The following is a 17,331-nucleotide window of genomic DNA, read 5'->3' as shown; positions in this document are numbered from 1 at the left end:
GGACAGTCATAATATTGTTCAATATTTATATAACACTTAATAGTTTAAAAAGATATTTCAAGAGCATTATCTCATTATCTCATTTGAGTCTTTAGTACAACCTATGTAAATGTTTTTATCCATTTCTATCACTTCCTGCTGAAAATCTAGATGCTTGCTCTCCAGAGTCCTCCTAAACTTCTCAACAAGCCTCATGTTTCTTTTCTCTCCCATCCCTCTCTTTCTCCCTCTCCTTGTCTATGTGTGTGTGTGGACATCAACCTTGTCTTTCTTCAACAAGAAACAATATGTCCTTGGTGTGCATAGTGGTCAGGGGGTTATTAGAGGAGAAATTTAGCCAAGAAGTGCAGGATTCTTTTAGGCCAACTGTGGATATTCCTATGTTAAATTTAGTCACATCATGCTTATTAGCCATCTCGAGAAGGTAAGGTAAGCATTCTTGCCCCATTTTTATAGGTGGGAAAAGTAATATTGAGGGAGAAATTGGTGCAAGGTTGTATAGACACAAGCAATGAAGGAGTCAGTATTTGAGATCTATCTTCTGATTCCAAGCTCAGTATTCATTTTCCTAATAACTTCACAGCTTCTTCCTAGTTATCAGGAAAGTCTCCCATCTAACCTTTTCCTAAAGGTCCTCAGGTCTAGTTGACCACTTTCTGATGCCAATTGAAACTGTGGTATGAAATGATATCTTCCTCAGCACTGTGTCACATCACATAATTTCTAACATGTGTCAATAGTAACTTGGGAATTAGAGGAATTCTTTGTTGTTATTTTTCATAAAATCATTTAAGAGCGTTTGAGAGCCTTAGAAAGTGTGTGTGTTATTTTTCCATATACAGTTCCCCTTGAGCATTAAGTCTTAGTTATTTAAGCGTTGATGACAAGTTGTTGATTTTCTTAGGTCTCATTTTAATTCTGAATTCAAAGTTTATTATTCTCTTGTTACTGTGATAGTCATTAGGAATGCCCAGGTAAGCAAAGGCATTTCCCCTCCCCAGTCAAGGGATTTGTGATATGATAGGAGACGTTTACTACTAGACACAGTTGCCTAAATGCTAAATAGGGGCATGAGCAGCACGTACAATAAAAGAATAAAGTAGGACCTTTCCCAAGGGAAAGAGAAAACAGAAAGAAAAAGTCAACAAACAAATTAACTTTTACAACAATCATTCTACTACATTGTACTTCTTTAGAAAACTTGAAATATAGGGCGCCTGGGTGGCTCAGTGGGTTAAGCCACTGCCTTCGGCTCAGGTCATGATCTCAGGGTCCTGGGATCGAGTCCCGCATCGGGCTCTCTGCTCAGCGGGGAGCCTGCTTCCCTCTCTCTCTCTCTCTGCCTGCCTCTCTGTCTACTTGTGATCTCTCTCTGTCAAATAAATAAATAAAATCTTAAAAAAAAAAGAAAAAAGAAAACTTGAAATATATATGTGTGTGTGTGTGTATATATATATATATATATATATAAATTTAATTGATCTAGATATACTTGGTAAGGAACATAACAGTTCATGAAAATGGAAAAAAAAGGGGCCTTTGCAGCAACCATAGGAAATCCACAAAAATTACTTTTTGTTTTATGTATATAAGTAACTTTTCCTATGGTCACTACCAAGATGCTTTTCTTCCCCCTTTCTCATGAGTTACGATGCTCCATACCATGTCTGAAGCAATTAAATTTTCATAGAGCTATTAAGTGTCTGTATTCATGTCTAATATGCATATTCAGCCAACTATCAATACCCAAATGGCAGTATTCTTCCATTCTTGTTTTATAGGATTGTCTAGGTGATTTTACATCTGGTGAATTTTGTTATTCCGATTCCAAGATGACAAGCAATACAGTAAGTATAAAAAAAACTTAGAGTAGAAGAGATCTGGGGTGTCATGTGATCCGAAGTGATTATGTAGAGGAGCCCAACTATTCCTTTTTTAAAAAAGATTTATTTATCTATTTATTTATTTATTTGAGAGGGAGGGTGCTAGAGTGGGGGGAGGGGCAGAGGGAAAGACTCTTCAAGCAGGTCCAGCATTCGGTGGGGCAGCCTGACGTGGGGCTCCATCTGATCCCCTGACCCATGAGATCATGACCTGAGCTGAAAGCAAGAGTTGGACATTTAACTGACTGGGCCACCCAGGTGCCCCATCAACTGTCCCTTTAAATAACTGGAAAGGAAGAGACTTCCACAGTTTTCCTTGAAACAAAGTTGACTGAAAAAGGAATGTTCAGGCCTCTTAGGGGGATGATGCTGTTACTACTATATTTTTGTTACAATTCAGCTTTCCCACAGCCCCACTGCTAGCTAAAAATATCTCGGCTCAGAATTCCTCTGCCTGGTTAGTGCTGTCTTGGCACCCTCCAGGCTCAGGAAAATGCCAAACCAAATATGTTAGGTCTGGAAATAGGGTGAATGGTTTTCTAGAGGCCCCTGTCTTTTTGTTTACTTCTGGGAAGTTAGTGGAACACTTTAGTGGAAGAAAAGAGGGACTCTTTTTAAGAAGAGGCACAGGAATCCCATAAATTGTAGTTTTTAAAGGAAGATTCGGCATAATCCAGTGATCAGAAATCCATAAGAGAAGCTAGGAAGCTAGAGTTTTTGTTCTCCATTCAGTAGACATCTATTGATATAATACAGTTCTTTTGGAGTATTTAAAGCTCCCCTAAAGATAGACATTTCTCTCTGAAACACCTCCACTCCACTGCCCTTAAAATGGAGAGGCAGTTTTGTTCTGTTTTGTTTTCTGGGTTTTTGGTTTGCAGTGGAGCAGGAGGGAGCTCCAGTCTAGAGCAAGGCCTTCCTCTGGGACTTTTACCACTGCGTGTTAACCCTCTAGCTGCCGCATACATCCCTCCTTCAGTCAGCTTGCAGAGAGCATCTCTGGGGCAGCCCGGCTCCAGTTCCAGCCCTGAGCTGACAGCCTGAGGCCTCCCCTCTTCCTCCTCAAGCCTTGTTTCCGCCATCCAAGGAGATTGTGCGTTTCTGCTCTCCTGGGCTTCTCTCCTCCCTCTGGAGTCACCGAAGTCACTTGTCATTTCAGCTCGCCTTCCGGGAGGAAAGCACGGAGCTCAAGGAGATGATGGCGACCTGGACTCTGCAGAAAGGAATTCCCCTGGTGGTGATCACAAGAGAAGGGCGTTCCCTCAGGCTGCAGCAGGAGCGCTTCCTGAGCGGGGTTTCCAGAGAGGACCCTGAATGGAGGGCCCTGCAGGAAAGGTGGCTGCTTTTCTTCTGTTCGCCTAGGTCACTGTATCTCCGCTTGCTCTTTAGTTTCTTGGGCAACGTGGTGGATGCTCTTTCTACACAGGCAGCAGAGGCCTGACCCAGCCTTGGTAACAGACTGCAAGAGCAAGAGCTTCAGGCCGGGCCCCAGACAGCGTTACTGTGTCCTTGTGTTCTTGATAATTCTGCAGCAGCCACTGGGCTCTGATGCATAGCTCTGCTCAAATATGTCCCACTCTTTTCCATCCTAGATTTCTGGGGCCTCATAGGTTGGGTGACTAGCGCATACATAGAAATTGTTATGACAGTTCTACATCCTATCAGAAGGGAAAATATATCCCCTGGGGGTGAATTACATTCCTGTGAATCCTGTGAATTCAACCTCCTGTGGCCTTTTGTTTTTCAGTCACTGACTGTGAATGCGTTGTCTTAAAACATATGCTGTGTCTTGGTAATAATGAAAGTGAATCCAGGGAACCGTACTATCATATCTCCTTCACCAGCCTATCCCAAGAAGCCGCGTTCAAGGCTTTACTAAAATCAAGAAACACAACACTGTCCACATTTCTCTGATCTATTAGTTCCATCCATAAGATGAATGAGGTCAATTTTAAAATGAAATAATACAAGTGAATCTGTTCTGACTCTTATTGTTATTTCTTTTTCTAGGGATGTATCTGTCTCATAACAATTCTAGAATTTTTCTGACAATCAGAAGCAAATTCAAGGTCTTTAACACAGACAACATATTGTTTTTCTTTTCTATTTGGTCAGTTGCCCATTTCCAAACCAACAGTAACTTTTATGCCACTTCTCTATCCACACATTTCATTTTTCCGTATGTCCTTCTAAAGTCTGAAACTCAGAGAGCTTAAAACAATTTATATCCTGACAACACAACCTGAAAAATTTAATGGTGATTCATTCCTGGGAAGGCAGGATTCACACTTTTATAACTTATCAAACTATCACGAGGGAGTTCAATGCTGTGGATGGGCCAGAGTAACAAATATCTACTAAAACGATCTGTATTTTTCCTCTGTATTTAGATGATTCTTATAAAATTATTATCATCTGATTCATGCTTATTCAAACTCAAGAAATGCTACTTTCCCTCTTTTTCACTCCCAGCTATGTTTATCTGGAAAAAAATTCCTTTCCTTCTGGAGCCAAAGGTCAATCCAGATCATTCTATTAAATCTTGGCAATATCTATGTGTCTGCTTTTACCTTTTTGTATAATTTTTCAATTGCTTTGTTAATTATCAATACCTTATGGGTTAACATGTAGATTATCCCTTCTGACCCTTTACTAGATTAAAGTCTACATATGCTATTTCTTTCATTGTTTTATATTTTTCTGAAGACTAATAGGTACATTCTCAATTATTCCTCTTTCTGTTTTTTCACCTGTTGGTATTTTCAAGGACTTGATTTTACATGTACAAGATTACTATAGCTAATATGGCTTGATGGCGATAGAGGAATTGTAAAACCTGCTAGCAAGCAAAAAAATACACCAGCCAATTTCTGTTATTTATCATAGTAGGACCACTGAGAAGTAACCAAAATATCATTGAAATTGGTCTTTTCCTCCAATCCATTCGGCTTTTCTGGACTTGGCTGATCAGCAGATCACAACAGATTGCGGTGTTGTGACTACTTACAGTTACTTACCAGTTGCAAGGGTGGGGTGTGGGTAGCTGTGTTGAACAAAAGGATAAGTGGAAATCATATTGAGGTCAGATCTTTATCTCTTGAAGCTTTTCTTGAAGTTTTCTTTGGTTGTTTGAATTAATATCAGGCTGCCAGAGTTTTTGGAAATATGAAAGGAAGACTGGATTTTTTTCTCTTGCTTAGAAGAAAACAATCAGCAGAATTTATGGTATGAGATTTGGACAACAATGGCACAGATAATTGTGGCAGAGCTCAACCAGGTATATATAGTGCCTGCACCTCTATAATTGTATGGAAGAATTTTTGCATACTGAAGGATCTGTAAGTCTTAGCCTATAAAATTTATAGGGCCCCTAGTGGTGTGAAAGATGGGCCATTAAGTGCCTTTTACAACCTATCTGAGTCTGACAATGTGAACATTAAAAGGACCATTCGTTTAGTCTGTAACCATCTCCATCTTCTGACACAGGTACCTGTGGCATATTCCATTGACCTACACCACGAGTTCCTCTAATGTGATCCATAGACACGTTCTAAAATCAAGGACAGGTAATGAACTCATGAGCCAAATACGTGTTTCAGTTCTGAAATTAAACATGTTCTGGGCTATGTGGAGGAAAGTTACTGTAAGTAAATTTCAAAATAAAAGATTTATGTCCAGGGAAGTCCTCATTTCTCCATTTATTAATTACTAAAAGAACTCTTTAGTTGGAAAAATTGAATTTTCTATTCACTGGGAAGTTTTCTTTGCGTTTAGCAGTCAGAGATAGGTTTGTATTTATATCAGGAAATGAGGGCTTTCTTTCCTATATCTCTTAAAAACTACTAACCCAGCTCTTATGCCACAGGCAAAAATACGTATTGGAATGAATTTGGAATGCATTGGCTCTGGGTTCAACTCCTTACTATGTCACCTATTAGATGTGTGACCCTTAGACAATTTCTTTACTCCTCCTGAGCTTCAGTTCTCTCATCTTATTTTGAATGAGGACTAAGTCTCACAGATCTATTGAGAGAATATGATAATGTTATTTTGATGACATAGGATAATGTTTGTCATATTAAAAATATATAATATAATTTTAATTTCACTTTTGAATACCTCACTGAAATATGAGAAGGTTTCCATCATAATGTCATGTTCAACCTGGAATCTTTATTTCATCCAAAATGAGGACTAGACAAGTGGATCACCTATCTACATATACATATTGCAATGACCAGTGACAAGGCCACAAATAAGTCAAATTCCGATCATGCTTATTATCTGATGAACTGGGCCTCTTAGACCTGCAGAGACTGCTTTTGAGAACAAATTTACTTATTTATTAATTTAATAAGACTATAATTCACAAAAAAAAAAACCCATTCAGTAGACTGTGAAAATGAATATCATAATGATTCTTCCAAAACTTTGTCTTCCTACTGATTGATTAGTAATAGCATGAGAACTAACAGTTTTGGAGATGTTCCTGGTATGTATATTGTTAATAAAACGCTATGCCAATTTCCACCTCCTAGATACTCTGGAATTATCTGAAAAGACCAGCTGGGTGAAATTCAACGTGGACTCAAATGGCTACTACATTGTTCACTATGAGGGGCACGGATGGGACCAACTAATCACACAGCTGAATCAGAACCACACACTTCTCAGACCTAAGGACAGAGTAGGTCTGATTCATGATGCATTTCAGCTAGTAAGGTAATGCAAAATTTCATTCCATTTCACAGGAAATAAGTTATTCATAACCAGATATGATAGATTTTAAAATCAAACATTCAGTATTGTTCATTCGTATGTGATGGATCTGAATGAAGGTCAAATACTGGCCACTAGATCAAAGCTTATCTACTGATAAGGTTTTTGACCAATACAGTATTTAAACACGTAATCTGACATTTTAAAATGTGGGGAAATTTATGTACAAATCCTGACTTCTGGAGTCTCTTTTGAACGTTAGATGTGGCAACTATGGACCTTCATTCCCACGTAGAGGAGGATGCAGCGTCCTTCTTGAAGCAAGGCTTTTACTGTCCCATGCACCAAAGTCCCAAATGGTACATGAGTGACCTGTTTCAGTCACATAGGGTGGACCCTCTAAGCATTTAAGCTTTTGACGATAGATTTAAAATTTAGGTGAGTAGCTTGCTGTTTCACCAAATACCTATGTAATCTGTTGAACAAAAGAAGTGTAATATAGTCTTAACCTTTATGATTTTAAATGTTAAATCAAGTGCACAATCCATTTGTTACTTGGCTCACACCATAGAAATCAATATGAAATTGAAAGGGAAATGTAGGAGAAATTGGCTCCTTATGTTTATTCCTCCTTAGATTTTCCTGGAAAGACAAAGTATTTTCTTTCTTTTCTCATTTATCATCAGCAGAAAAATATGTAGAATAAATCAGGTCACAAGATCCCCAATGGAAAAAAATTAGGAGTCAGGTGAAATAATGTGCATTGTAAGCTTTTCCTATTCTGAGAATTACTATATTCATTTTATTTAGTGTGACATATTATTTCCTTTCAGATGTTTATCTAGGTCAAATTGAGTGAGAGTAACCAGCAGGACATTTCTCAGGAGAAGCTTCTCTGTACAATAACAGAATTCTCTAGTAAGGAGAAAAGGAAAGATTGAAAGCTTAATCTTCAGCTCATGTTTCAGGAACACTTGTAGCAGAGCACACTGAAGTCAGGATGGGCTAGGAATGTGGCCATCCCACAACTGTCGGGATGGTTACATGATAGACTAGCTGGGAAGTAAGCCACGGTTCACTGGAGGAGGTCTGTCTGGTCAAAGGAGAAGCTCTGAGCAGATTGCAAAGAAGATGAGTTAAAAATGTAGGAATAGGAACACTGAAGAATATTGACAATTTAACAATGAAAACCAATATTTCAAATAGTTGCAAAATCTCTTTTGCTCTTTCTGCCAATAAATTTATGGGTTGTCTAAATTTAGCAGAAGAAACCCTACTGTTATTAATGAATCAGTGGAAAAACGAGGTGGCCAGGTTAATGAAGTTAAGAATACAAATTTTGGTTTAAAATAGATGACTTCAAGTATTACCTCTTCAATTCTTCTTTGACCTAAGGCAAATTATTTAAACATTTTAAGCCTAATTTTTCTAGTCTTTAGTACTTCTCTAGTCTTTAAAATTCCAGATTTAAATAATAATATCTAATATAAAGGGCTGTTTCAAGGATTGCATAAGATAATGCCAATAAAGCACTAAGCACAGTTCAATAAATGTTCAATAAATGTTAGCTATTAGTAGTATTAGTATTATCTAATAAAAATCGTTTATCGGGGCGCCTGGGTGGCTCAGTGGGTTAAGCCGCTGCCTTCGGCTCAGGTCATGATCTCAGGGTCCTGGGATCGAGCCCCGCATCGGGCTCTCTGCTCAGCAGGGAGCCTGCTTCCCTCTCTCTATCTCTGCCTGCCTCTCTGTCTACTTGTGATCTCTCTCTGTCAAATAAATAAATAAAATCTTTTTAAAAAATCGTTTAAAACATCCTGTTTTGAAGAGGAAGATGAAGCAACAGCATAGAAATGAAGTTCAAATAATGTGAAGTTGGAAAAAAGAAGAATCTGAATTTGTGTATTATTTTGTTGCAACTATATAAAAAAAAAATTATTAGCTAAAAGTGTGGGGAAAAAGAGGAGGAAATATTCCAAAGTGCTATTAGTGAATGTGATGTGTAGTGAAATTATGAGGCATTTTTCCTTCCCTCTCTAATTTCCAACTGTTCCATAATTTGTTTATATTAACTTTATCATAAAACTCGGTCAATAAGGAAACAATTTAAAACTCTCATACTAGGTCAAAGTATTTTTACTTGCTACTCTCCCTTAATATTTATCGCATCTTCCCTGCTTTATAAAATATCTATTTAAGAGTTAAAAGAAGTAATCAGAGATCATAGTTGTTCTGAAGACAAAATTTAGCCAAGGAATGGACATTTATTTTAATTGCATTTTCATATTAATTAAGCATAACTTAACACTTGAATCTCATCTGGGTTGGATGGAATTGAAACGACAACTTTAAATTCTTTACAGAAAAACTATTTATTCCTTTTAGTCCCATATTCAAATTGGCTTTTCAGGAATATAGTTTTATTTCACAAAGGTACCAAATAGCTGAAACTGTATACTCATAAGTATAGAACGGTGTACTAATAAGATACAGATTTTTTTTCTGTTGGGTAAAGTATAAGCTCACATATGTGTTTATTTATAAGCTGAATCAACCTTCAGGTAACATTTTGCGTGATGATTGGTGGTGAGGAGCTGGCTTTTTATTAAACAATAGTTACATAAAAAGAAAAGAAATCCTCTTAAATGAATGTTAAGATTGATTTTTTTTTTTTTTAGTATAAAAGTAAATAATGGTGTTTGTTTTTGTAAGAAACAAATTAGGCTTGACAAATAAGAAAAACAGGATTAATATGAGGTCATTTTTGTGTTCAACACCCTTTTTAAAATGGGACCCTGGAATATTTTACCTAGTTTTTCCTGTTGCTGATCCTCTAGGGTATCAGCTACACTGTACGGCATGACAGTAACAAACAAGGGAAGGAATCGTGATGTTTCGTAGATAAATACACTAAAAAATACAGCAAACCATAGAATCATAGTGCATATGGTTCAGCCCTCCGTCTTCAGACAAAAACTGTGGAAACTTTTCCATAAGTCTGTTTGAAAGCAATATATAATTGTGTTTAAGAAAAGTCACAAGAGTTGGTTCTTCTTAATTTCACTTCTTGCTAGTTTTGGTTTCCTCTTTTTAGATAAAAATTGAACATTTAAAAACCCAAAGGAGGTAGAGCATTATGCTAATGAAAATTCAACAGAAACGTCTTTTGTTCTTGAATCTGTTTCCATATCAGACTATTATGCTTAATCTTCGAGTTGAATGCTGGCAGTAATAGTTTACAGACCACGTGCAGACACAAGTTCTGTCAGAAACACATGTGAGAACCACTTTGCAAAATGACAGTATAATGGTTTATTTCCTCTGCAGAAGAGGCCCTAATGTTTGGTATTCAGAATAATAGTTTTGTTGTTTGTTCTTTTCATTAAAAGAAAATACAGAGAAGCCATATAACTTTGGAATCTAATTAGATTCTAAAAAAAGATGGAAGTACCTTTTTTGTCCTACTCAGAATAAACACTACTTCTCTGTTAGGCTCTAGAAGGGACATTAAAAAAAGGAAAGACAGAGCCCCTGTCCTCAAAGTTCCAAATCCACTTGGAGGAACAATTCAAATCCACAAGTGAAACCAGTAGAGAATGACCCAACATGTGAAAACCTTGCTATTATTTGGTCCTAACTATTAATATTAGCTAATATTTCCTTTATAAATCTCTTACTGCATGTGAGGAATGACTCCAAACACTCTGTGTGAATGAAGTCACTTAATCCTTACAACAGCACAAGATACTACTGTTACTTTCATGTATAAGGGATATAACTGAGGCCGGGAAAGGTTAGGTAATTTGCCCAAGATCATAGAACTAGTCAGTGGCAGATCTAGGACTTAAACCCAAAGGTCTGGCTGAATTGCTCCTCCCATTGCTCACTAGATCATATTTGTGTTAATATTAAGAATACTAAGAACTGGGGGTGTGTGGGTGGCTCAGTGGGTTAAAGCCTCTGCCTTCAGTTCAGGTCATGATCTCAGCGTCCTGGGATCGAGCCCCGCATCAGGCTCTCTGCTCCTCGGGCAGCCTGCTTCCTTCTCTCTCTCTGCCTGCCTCTCTGCCTACTTGTGATCTCTCTCTGTCAAATAAATAAATAAAATCTTAAAAAAAAATAATAATAATAGTAAGAACTCAAAGTTATGTACACACACCCAACCTTGTTTCATCCTTCAGTGCAGGAAGGTTGACCCTAGACAAAGCCCTTGACCTGACTCGCTATCTCCAACATGAAGCAAGCATTCCCGCACTTCTCAAAGGTCTGGAATACTTAGAGCTGTTTTACCGCATGATGGAGAGAAGGAATGTTTCAGATGTCACAGAAAACCTCAAGGTTTGTATCACTTCCAGGAAATTCACTAAGTAGAGAGTGTCTGGAGGATGGGCGAGACTTGGTCTGTTTGTGTGAACTTCTGGGGATAAATCTTTAAGAAGCTGAGGGAACTGGCTGATGGCACGGTCAACCGCACTGAGTGGTTGGAAAGCTCTCATTTCTTGTCATCACCAACCCAAGACGATCCTATCAGGATCGTGAGCAAAATATTCCTTCTAAGTGTGATTTTATCTTTTGTCAATGATATTCTACCTTCAGATAGGAAATTAAACCCTATTTTAATGCAAAAACTCTGTTTAAATATGGTAGGTGGGGCCCAGAAAACAAGGAGAAAATACAAAGCCAAATAGTTCTGTGTTTGGGCAAGATTCATGCAGGCAGTTTAGAGTTGATCCTTTTTGGTGGGTAAGAGCTGTGTTAAGTACTAAATTTAGCCTCTCTGTAAATCATCCTGTTCTTTCCGCAGCATTACATTCTCCAGTATTTTAAGCCAGTGATTGACAGGCAAAGCTGGAGTGACAAGGGTTCTGTCTGGGACAGGATGCTTCGATCCACCATCCTAAAACTGGCCTGTTACCTGAACCATGCTCCTTGCATCCAGAAGGCAACCGAACTCTTCTCTCAGTGGATGGAATCCAGTGGAAAATTAAAGTAAACCTAGACATCTGTCCTGTTCTTTGTTCCTTTCACTTTGATGCAAAAGTCTTTGATCAAGCAAGATGTTAGATCTGAAACCTTTCAGTGAAGATGGTATGGGGCAGGGGGCATGGTAGGGGAAAGCCATGCTGGGAATTACAAACCCTTGTTTCATGCTAGCATATAGTAAGTGCTCAATAGATTTTGTGGGAAGTGAGATTTAGGTCCCCTTAGTGGGAGGGCTTGGAGGGATTGGCATGGTGACAGAAAGATTGCCAGAAGGTAGAAGTGGGGGGAGGGGGTTGCCCAAGCTCCGAAAGTGTGTCTTAAAGATAAAAAGCAATGTGAAATGTACAATCAGTCAAACAACAAACAGCAGCGATCATTTGTTAAAAGTTGGTGGTTTTTTTTTTTTTAAGAGAGGTTACCTTTTAAAAAAGTCTACTTCTTCATCATCCAATACCAGAGACCCGAAATTTGACCCCAGATTTCATATTTGATGAGAAACCAATGACTTGGGGGCATCAAAAGTGTGTATGTTGTGGCAAAATGGATTCTGGTGTTTATTACAATCAGGAAGATGCCCAGCGATCACAGGGATTACGCTGTTTCATAGGACTTTTTCCTTCACTTTGTTCCTCATGCTATAGCATTCCGTCGGATGTTTTAGAGGTCGTGTATTCTGTGGGTGCTCACACAGCAATAGGTTGGAATTACCTTTTGGAGCAATATGGACTGTCCATGTCAGGTGCTGAAAAAAAGAAAATTCTGTATGCATTGTCAACCAGCCAACATCAGGAAAAGTTAAAGAAGTAAGTGCATTAATTAAACCAACTTGTTAAAAGTAAACTGATAAAAATCCAATGAAGTCACTAAAATATTGACCACCAACTTCAAAGTCATAAAAGAATTGAATCAAATTTGATTTGCTTTGAATTTACTTCTGAAAAATACATATGGACAAAATGCAAATGATCAAAACAGATATTCCTAGTTATTAATCAGGTGACCAATATTGGACAAATAGCTACATTTTACTTTCAAAACCTTGGAGAAAAGTGAACGCAAGAATGCATTCTTGGGTATAAGGTGTTGTACAAGATGCTAATTAATTTCTTTGAAATAATAAGTGAATAAAATTACTGCCAGAAAAAAAAGAAAATTTAGCTGGAACATTAAAAATATTAGTAAGGAATTTACTACTGTTTTTGGTAAGTTATAATTTTATCATGTCTCTTTCTCTTCTACTCTTAATATATTGATAACCTGAGTTAATTTCCATTATATGACACATGCCATGAGAAGTCAAATGATCTTTATTTCTTCAGATTAATTGAACTAGGAATGGAAGGAGAAGTCATCAAGACACAGGAGTTGTCCATTCTTCTTTATGTGATTGCCAGAAATCCAAAGGGGCAGCAACTAGCCTGGAATTTTTTAAGAGAAAATTGGACCCATCTCCTAAAAAAGTTGGTATTCATTTACATCCAATGTGTGTTCTTCTACCTAGATGACTCAGTTACTGGAAACCAAGTACCATGATGCATCCCCCAAAGCACATAAATGATCTTATTTCTACCCAAATAGTTTGATGAACTCTATTCGTTTGAAAATTTAATACCCTGAATTACCCTGTCCAGATGTGAGGAGAGGAGTGAGAAGTGAGTGGGAAAGAGATTTCTCTCACCCTTCCCAGGCAAAGAACTCCTGGGCCACCATGGTCCTCCTAGCTTCCTCACCAGCCCAGAAGAATCCAAGCAATCCATATATAGTGCATCGAACACATTCCGCCTGCTTTGTTCATGGAGAGTTTCAGGAATTTTGATGAACACTAATCCCCACCCTCAGTTCCCCTGTGGAAGTGGCTCAGTGGAGAGCTTAGAGGAGATGAAAGAAATCCGATCAGAAGTGTTTCGGGAGACACCCCCTCTTTAAAACTTCATCAGTTCTGCGTCTTTTCTAGGGTTTCAACCCCTGGGAGAACCAGAGTTCACTCCAGCATGCTCTTGGCCCTAAAATATCCCTCAGAAAGAACCAATAATGATTAGACTTCAGTGGAAGGTATAGGATAGGAGTGCTTTCTCTCACAACAAACCCCTGCTAAGGTTCTCAGCTATTCCTTATCCAAAACCAAAATGTCACTTATGAACTATATGGAAAATATCCAGAATCTGAGACCTGTGTAGTCTGCTCTGTTTATTTTAGTGTCAGTTAGTATCTTTGATTTCAGTCACCCCTGGTTCCTCTTCCTTCTCACTTGTTAGCCATGAAGGACTTAGAGTCCCCAGAATCTTGTGTAAGCAAAAAGAACATTTTCACCCCCTCCCAGGCTTTTAAGGAGTTTGACATTCACATGGGACCAAACAGAAACTGCTTTACTGCTTTAAAAAATGTATATTTTTATTATATATGTGTCTGTGTGTATATATATATACATATATATATGTATATATAATATTATATATAAAATGTGTGTGTGTGTTTCCTTAAAGATCACTGGAATCATTGGTTGGGTCGTTTGCTTGACTATCTGTTCCCTCCCCTGATATGATCATACTTTTTCTGCAATGCCGTAGATTTCCTTTGTCACTGGAAATGACCCTTGTGCCTGACCATGTGCACAGTCTAGACTTGGAATCATTTCTGGGATGTATCTGTGCTCTGCTCTTTAGCACAAATCCCTTGGACTTATGCTATATATTCTCTATAGACAACACTGGGGTGAAGGATGAATTCTGGGGCTGGAAATGAAGAGTTTAACCGAATAACATTGGCCCCCACAAAATACAGTTTAAAAAGCAGTGGATTGCCAAAATGGGATGGGGAAGTGTGCAAGATAGTACATGAGAGTGCAAGGAGAACATCTCACTACATATATAAGTTCTTATGCTATTACACTTTCTGTTGAACCTATACCATAGTACATGTATGTAATACATAAGTAAAAATACGTATATTGGGAAGTTCTTTGGCAAAAAATCTTTACCAATAGAGTGCATAATAAAAAAAAATAGAGAATGCTTCTTTAAGCAAAAACATAAATTTAAACACAAACACTACTGAGTAAGATCCTCACAGTTCCTAAAAAGTCTTGTAAAATATATTTTTTAAGATTTTATTTTTTTTGAGAGAGAGCGAGTGTGAGTGAGAGAGCATGGGAGGGGAGAAGGTCAGAGGGAGAAGCAGACTCCCCATGGATCTGGGAACCCGATGCGGGACAGGATCCTGGGACTCCAGGATCATGACCCAAGCTGAAGGCAGTCACCCAACCAACTGAGCCACCCAGGCGCCCCCAGTTCCTAAATAGTCTTTATCTTCATATTTATCTTGTGGTCAAATTTGATACATTTCATAGCTTTGGGATTTTACTGGATGAATGAGTTATTCTTAGGGTAATTAATAGAATATAATGTATTGTGCAAGCTTATCATATAGTTATTAATGTCCTATATTTAAAAAACATATAAAGATAAGGTCCGTATTCCTATTACTTAAATCTGTGGGTTTCCTTCTCATTTTCAGGTTTGACTTGGGCTCATTTGCTATGAGAATGATCATCGTTGGCCCAACATCTCACTTCTCTTCCAAGGAAGAGCTGCAAGAGGTTTGTGACTCTCTTCTGCTAACAACTGAAAAATAAATATTCAAGTTGTAAAAATGAAAGTGAACTTAGATATAATCTGGTGTAAAGTTCTCATTTTATTAAAAGAAAAGGAGTAGTTTGTCCAATGATACATAGCCAGTAAATGGAAGGGACAGGACTAGACCCTCTTAAAATACAGGTGTTCATAACATTCAAAATGAAACTTACACTTCAGAGATGAGTCCTTGCTTATTATTTCCTTCATAGTGTATGATCGCAAAAGTGACTATATTGAAGCTTGGAAGAGTACTTAAAGGTCTTTTATTAACAAAACTACTGTTGTTGATAATTCCACTTTTAAAAAATTTTTTTATTTTTTAATTTTTTAAAAGATTTTATTTATTTATTTGACAGACAGAGATCACAAGTAGGCAGAGAGGCAGGCAGAGAGAGGAGGAAGCAGGCTCCCTGCAGAGCAGAGAGCCTGACGGGGGGCTCGATCCCAGGACCCTGGGATTGTGACCTGAGCTGAAGGCAGAGGCTTCCCAGGGTGGTCTGAGCCACCCAGGTGCCCCTCCACTTTTTTTTTTTTTCTAAGCATTCTAATGTTTTCCATCTTCTTTCCAAAATAAATCTTGAATTATTTACCCTTGAAGGAAACTCAGAATTCTAGAACTTAAGTCTTGGCCCACTACTTACCATATGACTTGGCTCAATCATTTAACATTTTTACCCATAGTGAGCTTACTTGTAAGATGAGTATTTATCATTTCTGTCTTACATTGTTTGAAGATAAAGTGAAATACTAATTAAACCCCCAAAAGACAGGAAAATAACCATTTAAAGTTTGCAAGAGAGAGGATTACTCTGTTGTACATATGATTTGCAAGCTCTTTTGAAACCCTTTGCAAGAACAAGTATTTCGTGAACCATGTCAGTAATTTTTTTCTTGCTTATTTTTCAGGTGAAACTGTTTTTTGAGTCTCTTAAGGCACAAGGGTTACATCTGGATACTTTTCAAATGATTTTGGAAACCATAGCCAAAAATATTAAGTGGCTGGAGAGGAATCTTCCCACTCTGAGGACTTGGCTACTGGTTAGTTCTTAAATGGTCAGTAGAAAGAGCTCATCACATGTGGGCTTGAAGTCAGTAAAGCCCACGTCAAAGTCTTGGGTATTTTGTCTAAACCAGTAAGAAGCCCCAAGAAACCAGCCACCGCAGCTGCCGGCTCTCAGCGGTTGTCTCTAGCTGACAGATGTATGATGTTGAGGTGGGGGAAGTCCAGTTCAGTAGCTTACTTAAATGTAAACTTCCTGAATACTGGAGATATGTGGAGATGTGAATGTAGATATACAGGCAGAGCTGCGATAGATTAGCCACATCGCCCACTCCCTACACTGCCTTACAGCATGCTACTTTTTTGCTTTTTTGGTGTTTTTTCTAGCCTTGCTTAGCATCCTGGACTTTGCCCAGCCAGTTTTACCTTCAAGGAAACATAGCCAATTCTTTTTTTAAAAAATCTTTCATTCACATCCTTTCATTTCCTCCCCCTTTTCTTCCTTCATCTCAGCCTGAATAGTTTTTTTTAATTTTTACCATTCCTGGAAAATTTGAATCCAATTATGAAGTATAAGGATCAGAAAACCAGAGAATTTGTCACCGAATCTCTGATTATTAGAAACTAGGTGTCAGGGTTTACCCACAAAGCCAGGAGGGCTGCTTGGCTTGAGCCTCACTTTCTTTTTCTTTCTTTCTTTCTTTCTTTCTTTCTTTCTTTCTTTCTTTCTTTTTAAGATTTTTTTAAAAATTTATTTGAGAGAGAGAGAGAGCATGAGAGGGGAGAAGGTCAGAGGGAGAAGCAGACTCCCTGCGGAGCTGGGAGTCTGATGTTGGACTTGATCCTAGAACTCCAGGATCATGACCTGAGCCGAAGGCAGTGGCTTAACCAAGTGAGCCACCCAGGCATCCCCAGAGCCTCACTTTCATTAAGAACCTCAAGGATAGCCTCCTGAGGTCATCTCCACAGGCAGTAAAATCTGCAATCATAGAGGTAAAGGAGAGAACAATTATACCTCACCACTTTAAACTGTACACTATTACAGTTTTAAAACATCTTTTGAAAATTGCAAAATTAGATTGTATTGTGTATATTTCCTGTTAACTTAAGGTTT

At 38.1% G+C, this 17,331-nt stretch overlaps 1 protein-coding gene across 1 annotated transcript in view; it reads left to right on the top strand.

Annotated features, from left to right (window-relative positions):
• The window catches only part of ERAP2 (endoplasmic reticulum aminopeptidase 2), a 37,558-nt gene extending 20,655 nt beyond the window's left edge, over positions 1-16,903 (top strand). Inside the window, exons 10-19 of the mRNA XM_032335683.1 lie at positions 1,782-1,847; positions 3,043-3,218; positions 5,370-5,449; positions 6,422-6,605; positions 10,784-10,940; positions 11,407-11,591; positions 12,227-12,388; positions 12,905-13,045; positions 15,099-15,180; positions 16,124-16,903. Of these exons, the coding sequence (XP_032191574.1) occupies positions 1,782-1,847; positions 3,043-3,218; positions 5,370-5,449; positions 6,422-6,605; positions 10,784-10,940; positions 11,407-11,591; positions 12,227-12,388; positions 12,905-13,045; positions 15,099-15,180; positions 16,124-16,267 (1,377 nt within the window). The 3' untranslated portion in view covers positions 16,268-16,903. The remainder of the gene's footprint in view (positions 1-1,781; positions 1,848-3,042; positions 3,219-5,369; positions 5,450-6,421; positions 6,606-10,783; positions 10,941-11,406; positions 11,592-12,226; positions 12,389-12,904; positions 13,046-15,098; positions 15,181-16,123) is intronic.
• The last annotated feature ends 428 nt before the right edge of the window (positions 16,904-17,331 follow it).

The sequence above is a fragment of the Mustela erminea genome, chromosome 3 (assembly GCF_009829155.1).
Source record: "Mustela erminea isolate mMusErm1 chromosome 3, mMusErm1.Pri, whole genome shotgun sequence".
Classification (NCBI taxonomy): domain Eukaryota; kingdom Metazoa; phylum Chordata; class Mammalia; order Carnivora; family Mustelidae; genus Mustela; species Mustela erminea.
The sequence above is the reverse complement of the archived record's forward strand: the minus strand, read 5'-3'. Positions and strand labels throughout refer to the sequence as shown.